Source organism: Sminthopsis crassicaudata, chromosome 3 (genome assembly GCF_048593235.1).
Source record: "Sminthopsis crassicaudata isolate SCR6 chromosome 3, ASM4859323v1, whole genome shotgun sequence".
NCBI lineage: Eukaryota > Metazoa > Chordata > Mammalia > Dasyuromorphia > Dasyuridae > Sminthopsis > Sminthopsis crassicaudata.
This window is the reverse complement of record NC_133619.1, coordinates 353178553-353196111: the sequence shown is the minus strand read 5'-3', so window position 1 is coordinate 353196111 and position 17559 is coordinate 353178553. Positions and strand designations below refer to the sequence as shown.

Sequence of the window (17559 nt, the reverse complement as noted above, 5' to 3'; positions counted from 1 at the left end):
CTCAAAAATATTGGCAATAGTAAAAGATATCAAATATTTCACTAAGATTTAATCTTTTATGTCAAAGTAAATAAATAAACATGGGGGTACAATGGAATCAGAAGTCTGGAAGACCTGAGTTCAAATCTGGCCTCAGATTGTGACCTTTAGACAAGTCACTTAACCCCAATTGCCTCAGCAAAAAATTAAAAAATAAAAATAAGCCCATCCATCTCATTAGTATGCAAATTTGCTTTTATCTTTAATAAATGGCAAAATTATATGTATACAAAAGAGTTGTTTTTAATTTTTATATGATTATCAGTAAATTTTTGTTTGCATACTTATATACCTAGGGTCATGTAAAGATTTCTCAGGAGAAAAAGGTTTGCAGGTATTCTATATAAGGTCCAAAAAGTAAGATTCCACATTGAATATTAAGTCATGCAGATGTTACTATATGCAAATAATATAATGCTGACTTCAGCTCCAGAATAACATAAGGTTTCCAAAATGAAATTCCTCGATCAATAAATATTTATTAAGTGCCTTTATGTGCCATGTGCTGAAGATACAATTAAAAAAAAAAAAAAATAGTCCCTGAACTCAAGGAGCTCACATTCTAATGGGGAAGAAACAAAACACAAATCATGTATATGTAGATATTAAGGAAAAACTAGAAATAGAAAAATATTAGCATAGCAATTGGGAAATAAGGGGGAACCAATGCAGTGAAAGGCCTCATATAAAATGGGAGTGAAACTGAGTCTTAAATGAAGTAAGAGATCACAGGAGGCAGATGTCAGAAAGAAAAGGTATAGAGAGAGATGGACTATTATATGTGAAGAACATCAAGTAAGATAGTAAAGCTGTATTCCAGGTTTTGTGGAGAGATTTAAAATATAAGATGACTGAAAAGGTATAAAGTGGCAAGACAAGACCATGATGCACTATCCTCAAAAAACAATGTCTTTAAAAACTATAAAGAAAAATACTAAATTAATGAAAAATTCCTATGACACACAGTGGGATAGTGCATGATATATTAGTAAATCTAGCTAAGATAGAATTTGTTAAAGATCAGTGAACTAGATAAAAAATTGAAAAAGAGGGGGGGAAAATTGAAAGAATAAGCTGGGTTGTATTTGGAAAATTTTCATAGACTATTTTCAATCTATTCCTCAACACACATACACATACCCTATATGTTTTAATACCAATATTGTTATGTTGGTGCTGCAAAACTTAGAACATCTAATACATAATCTCTTTAGACTCAAGGGTGACTGTTTAGGTTAAGAGATGAAGAAAACAGATGATTCAGTAAAAGTGTACTCATTTATTCCACTGTTGCTTTTTTTCCCTCAACCAAAGAGAATGAGGTATAGAGAATTAGGAGAAAGGAAGTCACTGCTAAGAAGAAAAATCCCTATACATAGCGAAATATTTATAGTAGCACTTTTTTTCTTCTGGTTTAATTTAGGAAGCATTTATTAAGAATTTTCTATATGCCAAGTCCAATGTATGGAAGGATCAAAAATATTTCATATATACATATTTTTCTGTACTGTATCCACTTATACTATACTATCTCTCATTATCATAAGAAATACTATAATTAAATATTTTGTGAATTTTAAAGTTTTATGTAAATTTAGCTATGATGATGGAGTGGTAACTGGATTTGAGAATCACAGGACATCTGGCATTAAAAAACCTCAGAAGCCATCTGCTCTAATATATCTGAAATGAACTAGGTATTCTTGATACAGCAGCACTTTCTATAGATCCAAGGAACTGGAACAAAATAGATGCTCATGCACTGAGTTATAGCTAAACAATCTGGCACATAAATATAATGTAATATGATTATGTATATATTTGTTTCATATTGAGAAACAATAAATATGAATACAGAGAAGCATAAAAAGACCTGCATTTAGGAAGACTGGAAGAAAGAGACCCCAGGGAATAATACCCAATGACTACAAAAGTACATGGAAAAAACAAGCACAAAACAATCAAAAGTAAATGCTGCAAAATTACAAAGAGCAAGTATGGAACCTAAAAAAGAGATGAGAAATCCACAAGTGAAAATGAAGATACTTCTAGATTTTCCCAACATATTGTGCATTTGGCTGATTCTTTCTCTCCTTCCTCTTTTTTATTTTTAATTATATTTTTTGTTATATGGAACAGCTCTCAAGGACAGGAAAAGAAATAACAGGAGAAATTTAGGCAATATAAAGACAAAAGATATCCAAAAAAATGTGTTTAAAAAAAGAGATAACAATGATCAAGAATGAAATTAAATTCAAACTAAGTGAAGATAGTAAAATAACTGATCTAAATGAGCAATGTAGAATAGTAAGAGAAGCCTGTATCAGGCTTTAGGGGGCCTCATTCAAATCCTGCTACTGGTACTATTTATATGTATATATTTATATTGGGCAATCAATCAAGACCTCTATCGCTATATTAAAGAATATGGATGAGATGACTCCTAAGATTGGCTTCCTTCCAACTCTGAAACTATGATCTTAACTGACTAGTAAATTTCATTTTTGTATAGTAAAAGAAGTTTAAAAAAGGTGATGGTTAAATTGTTGTCAGTGTTTTAGGAACTCAAAAAGAAATGCTTTGGAAATGGAAAAAGGCGATTTTTTTTTTAAAACCAGATTTCAAAAAGAATGTTGGATTCCACAATTTCATCCAGCACATATGTAATTAAATGCAAAACACTGTTTGGCATTAAAGACAAAGACAAAACGTTATTATCTTCAAGAAGCTAATATTCCGATGGGAATATAGAATTCCACATTTCAAGCTAAAAGTCCATGAGATTGATCATCAATTTTTGGCAAAATGATAGGGACCATTATTATAGGGAGTTATGAGCACTTAAGAGAAATGCTAACTTCAATAAAAAACAGACTCATCAAGAAGAAATCATCCGAGGCTTCTTTCATTTTCTTTTTAACAAATGTACTGTTAAATCAAATAATGAAGTATACTTTAAACCTTAACACCTTTATGGAAAAAGTGGATATAAATCATAACAATATATTCATATAAATATGTAACTCAATAAATAATTAGCGCTACATAGGAATGACAGTAATTTCCTGTTTTCTGTCACTACATTAAGTTCTGGACATCATATTTCAGGAAGTAAATTAAGTTGACAAGATTTTTAACCATCCTATAAGAAAATAAAATTGGTAAATATTACCAAAATCTTTGAATGTGTGAAAGACTAAAATGTGGAAGAAACATCACAGAAAACACATCTGGAACCAATGAGGAGTTCCCAAAAGTAAGTAAATAAAAATTTTCTTATCAATTGAAAATGTCTAAAAATCGGGGGAACTAGATGGCATGGATAGAGCAGTAGCCCGAAGTCAGGAGGACCTGAGTTCAAATCTATTCTCAGACACTTAACACCTCCTAGCTGTGTGACCCTGGGCAAGTCACTTAACTCCAATTTCAGGGCAGGGCAGGGCAGGGAGAAGAGAATCAACAAGCTGAGACAGTGAATCTCTAATACTTAAGGTCTTCAAATGAACAAGCTGAGACAGTGAATCTCTAATACTTAAGGTCTTCAAATGATTATTCAGGAGTAAAGTGGTTTCATAGTCAGGGAGGAAGCTTACTCTGAGTGAAGTTCTGTCCTTGTAAAAAATAAAATCAGAAAGATAAAGAGTATGATGAAAACTCTATTCTCACCTGAAGAAAAGGGAGGTAAAACCATGAAAACTAAGACAAATCGAACCAGAAGATCACTGTATACTTCAACAACGATACTGTATGAGGATGTATTCTGATGGAAGTGGAAATCTTCAACATAAAGAAGATCCAACTCACTTCCAGTTGATCAATGATGGACAGAGGTAGATACACCCAGAGAAGAAACACTGGGAGGGGAATGTAAATTGTTAGCACTAATATCTGTCTGCCCAGGTTGCATGTACCTTCGGATTCTAATGTTTATTGTGCAACAAGAAAATGATATTCACACACATGTATTGTACTTAGACTATATTGTAACACAAAAAAAAAAAATAAAATAAAAAAAAAAAAAGAAAACTAAGACAAATCTTTCAGAAGAATATTTAAAGAGAAAATTGGAAGAATTACAAATGAGGAAAAATTGGAAAGATCTGCAAATTTTTCTTTTAAACTATTTTTAGGAAACCACAGTCAAAAATGTGCTGATAGAAAAGGTAAAATGGCACTAAAGAAAACAAGGACAGAAATGGAAGCTGAAGTCAAGTACAAAGAGAGAAAAACCATGTTGGAAAGGACAGAATTTGGGGTTTTGAGAAATTAGTTCCAAGATAATTAAAGACAGGGAACATATGAAAATAACTAGAACCTTGTCAATATCAAACAATTACTACTAGCAACTACCAACCATATATACTTTGTATAACATTTAGAAATCATACCTATATCAAGGGCAGCTGTGATGAACATTAGAGTATGGAAGAGGAAAAACTTTGCAAAAAATATTTCAAAATATACAATTTTATTGATACACACAATTTACCAAAAGATAAAAAGAATGCAAAATCCTACTATGATTATTACTTGGTTTCAGAAAGCACTTAATTTTTACAGAGTAAAATACTTCCTTAAAAGCTCTCTTCCAACCAAATATAGCCCCCCTCATAACAAATTACTCAAGATTCCCTAAAAGATGCAACTGACAATCTCATTCTACAACACTGTGATCATTAATATCAAGGCAAAGCATAAAGGAGAAGCAGGCTACCAAATTATTCACCACTATCAATAGATTAATCTCTCTAAATTTCAAAGGAATTACCTATAACTGGTGAGGTACTTAGTTGCTTGATGCCCCAAACCATTACAAAGCCTTAGAAATCGTCCTGTATAAGATCCACCAGCATTCAAGAGTTTGGTATAAATATCCAAGATGGGGGGGAGGCGGGGTAGGAGAAGGAGTAAATTCCTAGTGTCCAAATTATGATATGGAGTTACTTCAAGAGTAAAAACATTTTCCAAGACTTCCATCCAAAAAATATTTTCTGAAAATATCTTCCTTGTGCAAATGGGCAAAAAGTTGACCCAAAATTAAACTGGAGGGTACAACTGGAAATGCAAATTGGACAGAGCACCAGCCCTGGAGTTAGGAGGACCTGTGTTCAAATTCTGCCTCAAAACTTACTCTGGCAGCTGGGCGACCCTGGGCAAGTCACTTAAAGTCCATTCCCTTCCCACTAAAAAAAAAAAAAAATTAAACTGAGAAGAGAAAGTTAACATGCCTTGGGGAAACTATAAAATATATTCAATGATGTCCAACATCTTTTTTTTAAGTCCACCTTTTAAATACCAGATTTCTACTAATGCTGTTTAAAACTGTAAAGTGTGAAAAATTACGTCTCTGAAGAAAGAAAAATGAGACACAGACTCATTCACTGGGCAATAAATGTGCAATTGGTAGGTGTGAGCAGGCTGCAACATATCACATAGAATGCTGAAAATAGACGAATGTATAGCTGAAAAAAATGAGCTAATCACATGGCAAAAATAAAAGATGAGTGACCCAGCTCTACTGATGTGATCAAGATATTAAAAGAAAGAGAATACCTCCAGTATGCTATGATCTATATTATATTTATATACGGAGAGGGGATGGGAGAAAGAGAGAGAAAATACGGACAAGAGTCACAAATTTTAAGTTGCAACTATTAACACTGATAAAATTCCATATCCATGTAAGTTGTGTTCTATGATTCAAGGAAAGAAACAAAAATTATTAGACTGAAGTCAATTGGTGCTTTATGGTTTACAAAGCACAGTATAATACATTCATTATTTCATTTAAATTTCACACCAACCCTTTAAGGACTAAAGGTACTCATCTCTTTTTTTTAATAAATTAATAGAAGTTCGGTGACTTCACAGTGGTCACACGATTGATAGATGTTGAACTCAGACCTTGAACAAGGTGTCTCTTGATTCCAAGTCCAGTGACCTTTCCTCTATGTCACAAACTGCTCTTGCTAATCTTGAATTTATTAAGTGCTTTGATCTGAACAATAAAACAAATTCATTACTTTAACTTTTTTTCCAATGGAAAATTTGAACATCTAAAGCTGCAGAATAATGCTATTAATCTCAAAATGCAGCCAGTTATACCACAATCATTCTTTGGGTACTTGTGAAAACTTTTTAAAACCAGTGGCTATTTTTACTCACATACTGGTCAAGTTTCTAACTGCTAGAACATTATATAAGACCACCAACTGAAAACTAAAATGCAATATGGTATAGTGAAAAGAAGTACTGGTTCCAGGATTAAGGGAAATGAATCCAAATACTGCTTCCAATGTTTACTACCTGTGCAATTTTTGAAAGAATCCTAACCTCTTCATTTATAAAACTAGAAAATTAAGATTAGACTAAATGTTCTCTTGGGTCCTTCTGGCTCTAGAGCTAAGCCCCTATAACTTATGTTATTACATGTTCACACTGTATTAATATTAATATACAGCAATATCCCAATGCCAAAATACAGATACAATACAATGTTCTTTTTAATTGCCCCAAAATATTAAAGAGTAAAAATACCTATCTTTTTCAAAGATAAAATATTTCCCTAAAGTTGTTTTATGAATATAAGAAATGTAGAGCTTAATATCTATATGAAGATGGGGCAGCTAAGTGCTGCAGTAGATAGAGTGCCAGCCCTGAAGTCAGGAGGACCTGAGTTCAAATGTAACCTCAAATACTTAATACTTCCTGGCTACGTGACCCCAGGCAAGTCACTTAACCCTAATTGCCTCCGTGCAAAAAAAAAAAAAAAAAAAAAAAAAAAAAAAATCTATATGAAGATTATTCCAATGTAAAAATTATCTTGCTTGCAACTAAGAAATAAATAATTTAAAGAAATAAATAAGAATTATTTTAGTTAATATCAATTCTTTTGTTACATAATATTTTGTTGAATTCTTTGAAATAAAATCTGTAAAACATTCTCATGAACAAAATTAGTTTATAATGACACTATCAGTAATTTTTTAAAAAGTAAATTATAACTGAGCTCAACCACAATGCCAGGGGGTTGACTGTTCATAACACAAAATCATTTGTGTAAACATAGACTCCAAGTTATTTCACCTAATGTTTTCAAGGAGCATTCACTGATATTTGACAAAGTATACCTCTTTAAAATGGAAAGAATTCCATAGAGACCAAAGTCTCTTAAGACGTAAGCTAAGCACACCACAAAATTAGGAAGTAGCTAGACCATACTAAAAACTAATAGCTACATCAATATTAAAGATAAAAGTTAAGCCCAACACTAAATAGTAAAGAGCTGAAATTATGAGGTTCTCAGATTATTTTGCAGAATTACAAGATGATTCAAGTTCCTATTTGAAATGCCATGAATTCCCACGTGAAAAAAAACAACATGTTTTTATTGAAGAATCAAATCAAGCATTTTCCATAGTCAATAAATTATTTTTGAATTAGTTATACCTGGTGCTTAGAGTAAAAAAAAAAAAAGAGAGAGAGAGAGAAAGAGAGAGAGAGAGAGAGAGAGAGAGAGAGAGAGAGAGAGAGAAAGAATGGTGATTTCAGGCCCTTCTTTAAAAAAAGTGGACTAGCATCTCATCTTATTCCAAACTACATTCAGCATAAGCTGCACAACTTTTTACACTCCCTAAAATGAGTTAAATGTTAACTGACTATTTCAACTAGAGTTTAACTCTAGTTACTTAGAGGATATTTTTGGAATTATCTAAAGTATGATCTCTGCAGCAATAAATAAATGCAATGACACTTTTTATATGGTTTGCTAACTGAACTTACCTCCAAATATTTGATCACAGAGGGATTGTAATCTATTGTCTTCCGGTTCACAGCCTTTCTCATTCGTTTCCCATCAAAAGTGAGCTGCTGCATTGCCTGCTGCTGTGCAAAGTCTGGTCTTTTGTAAAAGAGCTGCCTCGGTGCCTGGTGCTGGAACCGTGGCATATGGAAAAAACGAGGTGGAGACCCAATTTCTGTAGCCATGGTGATGTTTTCCTTCTAGGACACTGAAACAAATTTTTTAAAAACCAAAAAAAAATTTTTTAATACAAGTAGAGTAAATCATGGTTCTCAAAAAAAAAAAATATATATATAACAGGCATAATCAATGTTTCATATTTTCAAAAGTGAAGAAAATTTTTATTGTTCCAGCCATCTAATGCAGAAATAAATTAGCTGTGTGTTATTCAAATGACGATGCCTCCCCAAACCATCTGTAGGTAAAAATTTCTGTGAAGAAAAATAAGGGTTATGAGAAGGCCTTTAAGAATAATCAAAACACATATTTCTTAGAGGAATAAAAAATAAATAAAAAACATGGGTTGTCACGGCTTTAAAATTACAAATTATCAGGATAAAAAAAATTGTGAACAACCCCTCATAAAACTGTTATAAGAAACAGATAAGTTCTAAAAATAAAATACTTCCTCTTTTCTGCAAAAATCCTTAAAAAAAAAAAAATTTGGTCTTGATGAAAGGAAAAAATAATAATCTATTTTCATTTCTGCAAAAGATGTCTAAGCAGAAATTTTTAATATTTTCTGAATTTTCACACTGAAGTGGCATATATTTAGAATGTCTAAAAAATTCTATGTAACTATGGTCTTAGTCTAATTTTTTCAAGATGTGCAATTGCATACCAGAAGATAATAGAAAATAACCCAACATCTAAAAAATATTTAAAAGAATTTGAAAAAAAACAAAAAAACAATTTTTTCAACTTCAATGCTTTTCTATTAAAGAGTATAATTTAAATTATTTTATCAATACTACAAATTATATTCAAACTCATGACATTCAATATTTGAGCCTGCAAGGCTAGTTAAACAAATATTAAGCAAATGTTTTGAAGACTGAGACAGTAAAGATTTTTATAACAAATTTCATCATTAATAACAATAAAACTTACACTTGAAAGCTAATATTATAATCCTGTAGGTGTTACATAACCAAGTAGAAATGGCATTTTACTTACACACACACACACTAAAGGTACAAAATTCATAAAATATCTGAATCAATCTACCAAACTATTCTAAATGATTATATAAATACAATAATAAAACACTCCTTAAATAAAGAATTTAAATAGTTGGGCAAATATTTAATACTACAACAAGACTACAACATAATAAAAATTTGGAGTAATGTCAAATTATGGGAACATTTTAAAGACTAATAAACAACTTTTTTTCATGTGTAGGAAATGTCAAGAGACATGTATAGAAAAAAAAGTAGGAACACAGGTGAGAATAGCCCTTCCAGGCACTATAAAACATTTACCAAAACCATTTTGAAAAAGAAAAGATCATCAATGAATTCCACTAAAGAAAAATCAGAGTTGGCTTAATTGAATATAAATTATCTAGGAAAAAACTAGTTGTTTGACAAGAATTGCTGGAAAAAACTGGAAAGCAGACAGGCAAAAATTAGACGTAGAACATCTTTATACCATATTCCAAAATAAAAATTCAAAATAGACATGATCTTTAATATACTAGATCACACAAATTTTTAAAAATTCAGGCCCAAACTGTAATGATGCTATATTCAAGAACTAGAAATACACTATACATTTGTCTTTTTTTACATCTGATGTCAAACTCAAATAGAAACAGGATGCCACATAACTGTATACAAGGATCTCTAGTCACATAATGACTTATAAAAATCACAAATTAAAGTTATCTACGTTTTATCATCTTCATTCTTTTTTTTTTCCAAAATTACACAGTAATCTACATGCATTCATAAAAAGGTGGAGGATATTTATTCATATAGATATAGATATATTAACATCTTTAACGTGCCCAATGAAAAATTCAATTTAAGTAGCAATACTTTTACAAAAATAGAGTTCACTCTCAAAAGAGAATTGCAAGTGCTTTCACAAAAGAGTGGTAATGGAATCTAAATGGTCAAAGAAGCTTTCATGAAAGATTTCAAGGAGGAGGATTTTAGATGGTTCTTGAAAGTAGTGCTTGACTACAAAGAAAAACGAAATAAAAGCAATCATGGTGAGAAATTAGAGACAATAATGAGATAAGGCAATGCATAGAGTAGTTAAGTGAGAAAACTTGAGCATGGATCATGCCTTAGATACTTAACAGCTGTGTAATTCTGAGCAAGTGAGACAAGCTCAACACAAAAGAAAAAAATAATACAAATATAATATCCATAATGAGGCTAAGACAAATATGTTATCCTTAGAGGCATTTTCCCCAAAGGAAGCTTACCTTCAACTTTAAACTGAAGGCAAAAAAGAAAATAGGCACTTCGAAGAAATTAATCTGACAGTCCTAACTTTTACAATTGTGAAGGGACTTTGGGGATTACCTACCTAGGGCAATTCTCACCCAATTTTGCTGTAATGTATCAACTCTTTGAATTCAATTCATTATATGGTTATTACTGATCATCCACAATAGACAGTGGAAAGAAGGGGGTCCTTTATTTTTTCTTTTTTAATGGAGAATAGTCAGAGGATGTTAGAAGAGAGAATAGAGGGCAGACTTTTATTAATGAAAAGGGGTAATATTTTAATTTTTTCCCCCCCTGAGGCTGGGGTTAAGTGACTTACCCAGAGCCACACAGCTAGGAAGTGTTAAGTGTCTGAGATCAGATTTGAACTTGGGTCCTCCTGAATTCAGGGCTGGTGCTCTATCGACTGCGCCACCTAGCTGCCCCGGTAATATTTTAATTAGAAAAAAAGTTTTGATAATGACTAAAAAAAAGAACCAATATTTCATTATCAGTCAAGACACTTAGGTCCTCAGCTATACCAATAACTAACCATGAAACCATGGGACCTTGGTCATATTAATGACTCTGGGCTTCGGATATTTAAAAGACAATACTGGACTGTACATTGCCCTTCAAGCTTCAAAATTCAGTGATTATACTTTGCCAATAGCACTAGAGGAAATATAGCCTTTGTCTTCAAGTCTAATAACCAAGCAGTAAGGTATAAAAGAACATCTACATAACTAGGCAATCTATGACATTTAAATTAACCACAAAAAAGGCATATTTTCATTTCACTCTCAATGAATTCTCAAATTATTTGCTAATATAGCTTGCATTTTTATTTATGTGAATCATTAAAATAACACAATCATAAAGAACTTTGACACTGGCAACTATCTTATGAAATAAATAATTACCCCTATTTTCTCAAATAATCACATAATATTTATGCGACATTTTATGATTTATAAAGCACTTTACAGATATCTCATTTTATGCTCAAAACAACCTAGAAGTGCTTTATTATTATTATTATTATTATTATTAATCCCATTTTACCGAATGGAAAACTAAAACTGGGATAAATTAAGTGACATGCTCAAGGTCACACGGTAAATGTGAGGCTAATTTGAACTCAGTTCTTCTTGACTTTAAGCCCAGCACTTCATTTCCCTATCAAGCTGCCTGCAGACATGTCTATATGATGCTATTATGTCTTATGTGACATTATTTTTCCAGAAATGAATTCAAAAACATTTACATGCAAGTTACAGCACAAAATGCTAGGGCTTAAGAATACCTCTACAGAATGATAAAGCAGATGCCCTACTGAAGAAAATCACTACATAACAATGATAAAAGGCATTTCCAGAAAACTCGGAGCTATGGAGAAATCAAAGTTTTAAGAGCAACTTAAAGGGAGATGCTTTTCAGTAAGTTAGGTTCAGAAACAACCAAATTTAGCCCTTTCAAAAAGTCAAAGTACTTCACAAAAAAATATGAAAAACAAATTTTTCTTCCTACAAAAACTTATTAGCAAAAATCATATATTCTTCTGGTGGTAAAAAAATTTTTTTTACTAATATTATCTTATTTCTGTTTACGCGAATCACTAAAATAAAACATCACAATTATAAAAGAACTTTGAAGCTGACAACTATCTTATGAGGTAGATAGTTTACAGATAAGAAAATCAGAGAACCACAAAGGTGAAACAGGTTGTTTCCAGAGTTGGTTAAGGAGCCAAATCTTGAAATAATATTTTTTTTACTTCAAGACTTTCTGCCATAACAAGGGCTCTTAAGCCTTTTTTGCTTGTCACAAAATCCTTTACCACTTTGGTGAAGCCTATGGACCTCTTCTCAAAACGTTTTAAAATGCATAATATAATACAAAGGAAATCAATCATTTTCAAACAAAGCTATCCCCACCTCCCCCATATAAGTTCGCAGACATCCCCATTCACAAACAGGGTTGGAAGGAGCACACTTGTGAATTTCCCATTAAGAACTACATCATGTAGTTTTTCATGTGCAAGAATTTTTCTTTAAATACTTTTTTTTTTGACGAAAGCATACTTATCCCACACATGACTAACTATATTCAAAAAGGGTTTTCAATGAAAAAAAGTAAATTCTTTTTCCATCTCTGCTGTTCTGATTAGGATAACAGAACTGAGTCTAACCAGTAAAAATAAAATAGTAAAGACACTATTTCATAAAGTGCTGAGAAAAATTTTCTTTTAGAAAGTATTTTAATTAATATTATTTCAAAGATAGGTAAAAGCTGGAGGTGTTCAAAGATAGGAAAACTAATGCACTATTGATGGAGTTATGAATCATTACAGTCATGAGGGATTATACAAAGAAAGTAGTTAAAGAATTCTTAAGCTCTGACCCAGAAATTCCAATGCTAGGCATTTATTTACTCTGAAGTTACTAACAAAAAGAAAGGTCCCCTACATGCACAAATATTTATAGATGCTCTTAAATGGAAACAAAAATGCCTGTTATTTAGGGAATAGCTAAAGAAACGGTAGCACATTAAACGCAAAGAAATGTTATTGTGTCACATAACAAACAATGACCAATTCTAAGTACAAATAAGTATGGAAAGACTTGAGTGAACTGTTGCAAAGTTAAGTAAGTAGAGTCAGGAAAACAGTATACATAATACTATAATCATACAAATGAAAAGAAAAACTACAAAACAGTCAATAATAAATGATGCAAAATGAAAAAAGGCAAACTTGATCCCAAAGAAGAGACATGCCATCTTTGCAGAGGCAGGAGGTACATAGGTGGAAAATTGATACATATGCAATGTCAGTTGTTTTTTTGTTTTGTTTTGTTTCTTTTTACTTTTGTTTGTATTAACTATTTTGCTGATATTGCCCTGAATTTTTTTTTAAAGTGTTATAAAGGATAGTTCTTGGAAATAGGAATAGGAAAGGCAATATAGGGAAACAAAGGATATCAATAAAAATCTATTTCTTTAAAATTATCTCCTTCCCATAAAATACAATGAAGGAAAATCTCTTTAGAGTGAATTACAACTGAAGGTATGTTGTTTTCCATTTTCGTAATTTCTCTTGTTAACCAAAAATACATATTCTTTCACATCAATAAGTTAGTCAAGCATTAAGCACTTACTATATGCCTGGCACTGTACTAAATGCTGGGGATACAATACAAAGATTATTCATGGAGCTTACAAACTAATGGAGGAAGATAATGCAGAAAACGAAGCTGAAAATGGGGGAACTTCTGGGGGAAAAAGAAAATAGAATGTACCCACCACCCAAAAGCAGTGTAACTGGAGGTAAATAGTGAGAAGCCAATGTTGAGCTGAAGCCCTCCCTTAGAGGCCCAGAAGCCCATGGCTCTGCCCCTCCAGTCAGACAACACAATTCATTCATTACATTTAACCTAAATTCAGTGCCTTTCAGCACAGATTTCATTTATACTGTTATAGTCACTGTATATATTACTCTTTGGGATCTATTTTGTTATCCTTCAACAGCCCATTCAAGTCCTTCCATGTTTCAATGAATTGTTCATATTCACTGTTTCTTATAGTTCAATAAGTTTATTGTATTACCTGAATTAAAGAAGGTGTAGTTACTTATCATAATTTATTCAGCTATTCCCCCAATGAATGGACACATACTTCATTTCCAGTCCTATGCTATTAAAAAGTAATGTGCTTTGACTATTCTAATATATCTATTACTGTCTTCCTTGGATTATGGAATTAGTAGTAGGAAATCATAAAGGTTATGTACAATTTAGCAATTTTTTTCACATAAATTAAAATTGCTTTCCAAAATAATTGGACCAATCCTTTTACTTTCTTTCTTTCTTTTTCCCCTGAGGCAATTGGGGTTAAATGACTTGCTCAGGGTCACACAGCTAGGAAGTATGAAGTGTCTGAGGCCACATTTGAACTCATATCCTCCTGATTTCAAGGCTAGTGCTCTATCCACTTCGCCATCTAACTGCCCCTGGGCCAATCTTTTTCCGTAGAGAATTAGTAGTATACCCGTTACCCAAAATTCCTTTACCACTGCTTTTCTTCCTCTGTATCAGTGGTCCTCAAACTTTTTAAATAGGGGGCCAATTAATTCACTGTCTCTCGGACTGTTGTTGGAAGGCCGGACTATAGTAAAAACAAAACTTCACACTCTGTGTCCGCTTCCCAGTGGGCCGCATAAAAGTCCTCAGGGCCGTATCTGGCCTACAGGCAGTAGTTTGAGAACACCAGCTCTACATCAATAAAGCACATTCTGGCTTTCTAAAACCAACAAGCTATATGACGATTTTGAAATATAGTAAATATGATATGGTTATCAATTGAAGTAGTTCAAAAGAATAAAACCACAGTAAACAAAATCCCTCGCCACTTCCTGTCCAAAAGGCATAGTATAGAACAAACAACATTAACCAAGAGATATAGTTTACATCTTTCCAGAAGATCTCAAGTGAATCATCAATTTAGGTCTTGCTCAAAGATAACAGGCCTTATAGTCCAAATTGGTACAGATGATAAAATCACATAGGCACTCAATACAAGAGTTCACAAAAAGTAATCCTGAGCCTAACTAAAAGAATCTCAACAAAAAGCTACATGCCCCAATATATCAATACTGAGACAATGTATTTAACAAACAGGCAGTTAGACATCCTTAGAAAGAAATTACACTCAGTCAAGAGGTCAATTTCAATTACCTATCTCATAAACTCCACTTAACACAGGAACCATTTAACAGGAACCTAGGTAAACACAATGCTATAAAAATGCAATGAGTAATTTTAAAATGACATACTTAAAAATACCACATTATCATTTCATTTACTCAACCTCAAATGGTTGAGTATCACACTTTTCATATACTGAATCTGTATTGCCTAAACTACAAATATTTATTGAATAATATGTACACTAGTTCTCCACTTGTTTAATGCCTGTTTTTCATGTCAAAAAACAATAAGCAAACTTATGGGTCAAGAAAAAAAAAAAAGTAAAACCAAAAGAATACACACAACCACAGCAAAATACATGAAAAAAAAATCACTAAAAAGCACAGATCTGACCAATGAAGACACAAGAGATAATAAAACAAGCTCCTTCTGAACCAGGAGACAGATGTAAGACAAGGTATATTTACACTGCCCAAGATAATTCTGTAAAAAAAAAATGTAAAGCCCCCAAAAGATTAAAATGTCTTTTTAATGTTGATTATTTCGGTTTCTAATACATATTCATTGTATAAAGGTTACTTTTTACTAACAAAACAATATGAAGGAAAACATTTCATATAGTTTTGAAATTTTTATCATTTAGTGAACATTTTAAAACTTAAAAAACTTACTATGGAACTATTACCAAAAAAATTACCAAAGAGTTATTAATGTAATGATACTATTCCTGACCGCTGTTGAGCTAGTTTTGTGGCCTCTCAAAGCTTAATATTTACAGAGATAGTCATATTTTTTGACAAATTTTATCTAATCTGTTATTGCACCCTAAAAAAACGACACATACAAAAAAAAATCATAGAAACATGAGAAACATTGTATAAACTGAGTTAGGATGAAAAAGATGAGTTTTAATTCATTTTTCAGAACAGTACTACACTGAGTACAATGTAGATAGAATTAAGAGACAGGAGACACTGGTAAATTAACATAGCAGATTAAAAACTGAAGTAGAACCAAGAAAATATAAACAATACAATGTACACATGGGTCCTTGACTTCTTTGAGGTATAGACCTAGTAAAGGTCTTAAAGGAGACGTTATTGATTTTTTCTGATCATAGTTCCAAATTGCTTTCCAGAATGCAAAGTACCTCCTTCTCAGTACCTTATATTTATTTTCCTTTTTGTCTGCTATGCCAAATCTGAGAAATTTATGGTAGAAAGGTAGAACTATCTAAAAGTAGAACTTCAAGAGTTGCTTTAATTTTTATTTCTACAATTATTAGTTATTTGGAATATTTTGTGGCTATTTGATAGATTGAATTTCTTCCTTAGAAAACTCCTTTCTTATCCTTTGACACATTTATCAATTGGGAAATAGCTTATTGTTAAAAGATTTGAATCAAGTTCCTTATATATCTTGGAAACAACAGCTGTGTCAGCAAACTTTGCTATAAAGGTTACTTCCAATTTCCCATTTCCCTTTCCTGTAACAGCCATCTTTTAAACATGTCCAAAACCAAATTATTTTCCCCAAGCCCTCCACTCTCTTAAAACTTCCCTAATTCTGTTGAAGGCATTATTGTCATCCTTTGAGTCTATTTCAAAACCTCAGAATTTTCCTCATTTTCCCTCAAACCACATATCCAATAAAATGCCAAATGTTGTCATTTCTACTTTCAAGGTATCTCTCAAATCTAAATCCTTCCCTCTATCCACATAGCTTATCACTTCAGTTTTAGGCTTTCATCAGTTCTCATTTAGATTACAGCAGTAGCCTAACTGATCTCCCTGGCTCAACTATCTTCCTGATCCAGTCAATCCTACAAATCCTTCTGCCAGAAAGTAATTTTCCTAAAGCCTGGATCTGACCAGATGACTCTCTTACTCAACCAATTCCTGAGACTTTCTATTGCATCTAAAATAAAAAATAAACTCCTCTGTTTTAAAGCCCTGCACAACCAGGCATCAAACCACCATTCCAATCTCATTAGATAATTTTCCCTCTCCCATACTGTGAAATCTAGCTAATCTGGTCTTTTCTCTCCTCTTTAACTGTGCCTTATTCTACCTTCACTATCTCACAGAATCTCAAGACACCATTTTCTTTCATAAAGCTTATTTTACCCCTTTCTCTGAAAGTACCTTTTTTTTTTAACTTTGTATTTTATTATACATATTTTATATGTATGTTTCATATACATCAGGATGATCATTTCAAGAAGGAAATTTTGTTTTATTCTTTGTACTTATCTCCCATCTCTCCCCCACCCCTACAATGCCTGCAACAGAGTAAGAAATGAACATTTGCTGATTAATATTCAGAGCACAATACTCTCTCTGAAAAGCACAAGCACTGGAGTCACAGGAATTGAGTTCAAAGTGAAATCTTCTGTGACCTTATACAACCTATTTTTAGTCTCTTTGGACTTCAGCTTCCTCAAATGTAAAGAAAACGACTAGTTGGTCTTAGAGCTTTTCCAGCTCTAACTTTATTTGACATAATTGTAAGAGAACACTCAATTTTGCTGATATAAAGCTGTACTTATCTAGTGCTTTTCTTAATCTGGCAT

The 17559-nt window shown here is 32.2% G+C and overlaps 1 protein-coding gene across 4 annotated transcripts in view; it reads right to left on the bottom strand.

Moving 5' to 3' along the window:
- Positions 1-17559, bottom strand: part of WDR33 (WD repeat domain 33) — a 96374-nt gene that overhangs the window by 59339 nt on the left and 19476 nt on the right. For all 4 annotated transcript variants that reach the window (XM_074301710.1, XM_074301712.1, XM_074301713.1 and 1 more), the window contains exon 2: positions 7822-8048. In XM_074301710.1, the coding sequence (XP_074157811.1) occupies positions 7822-8025 (204 nt within the window). In that variant the 5' untranslated portion in view covers positions 8026-8048. The remainder of the gene's footprint in view (positions 1-7821; positions 8049-17559) is intronic.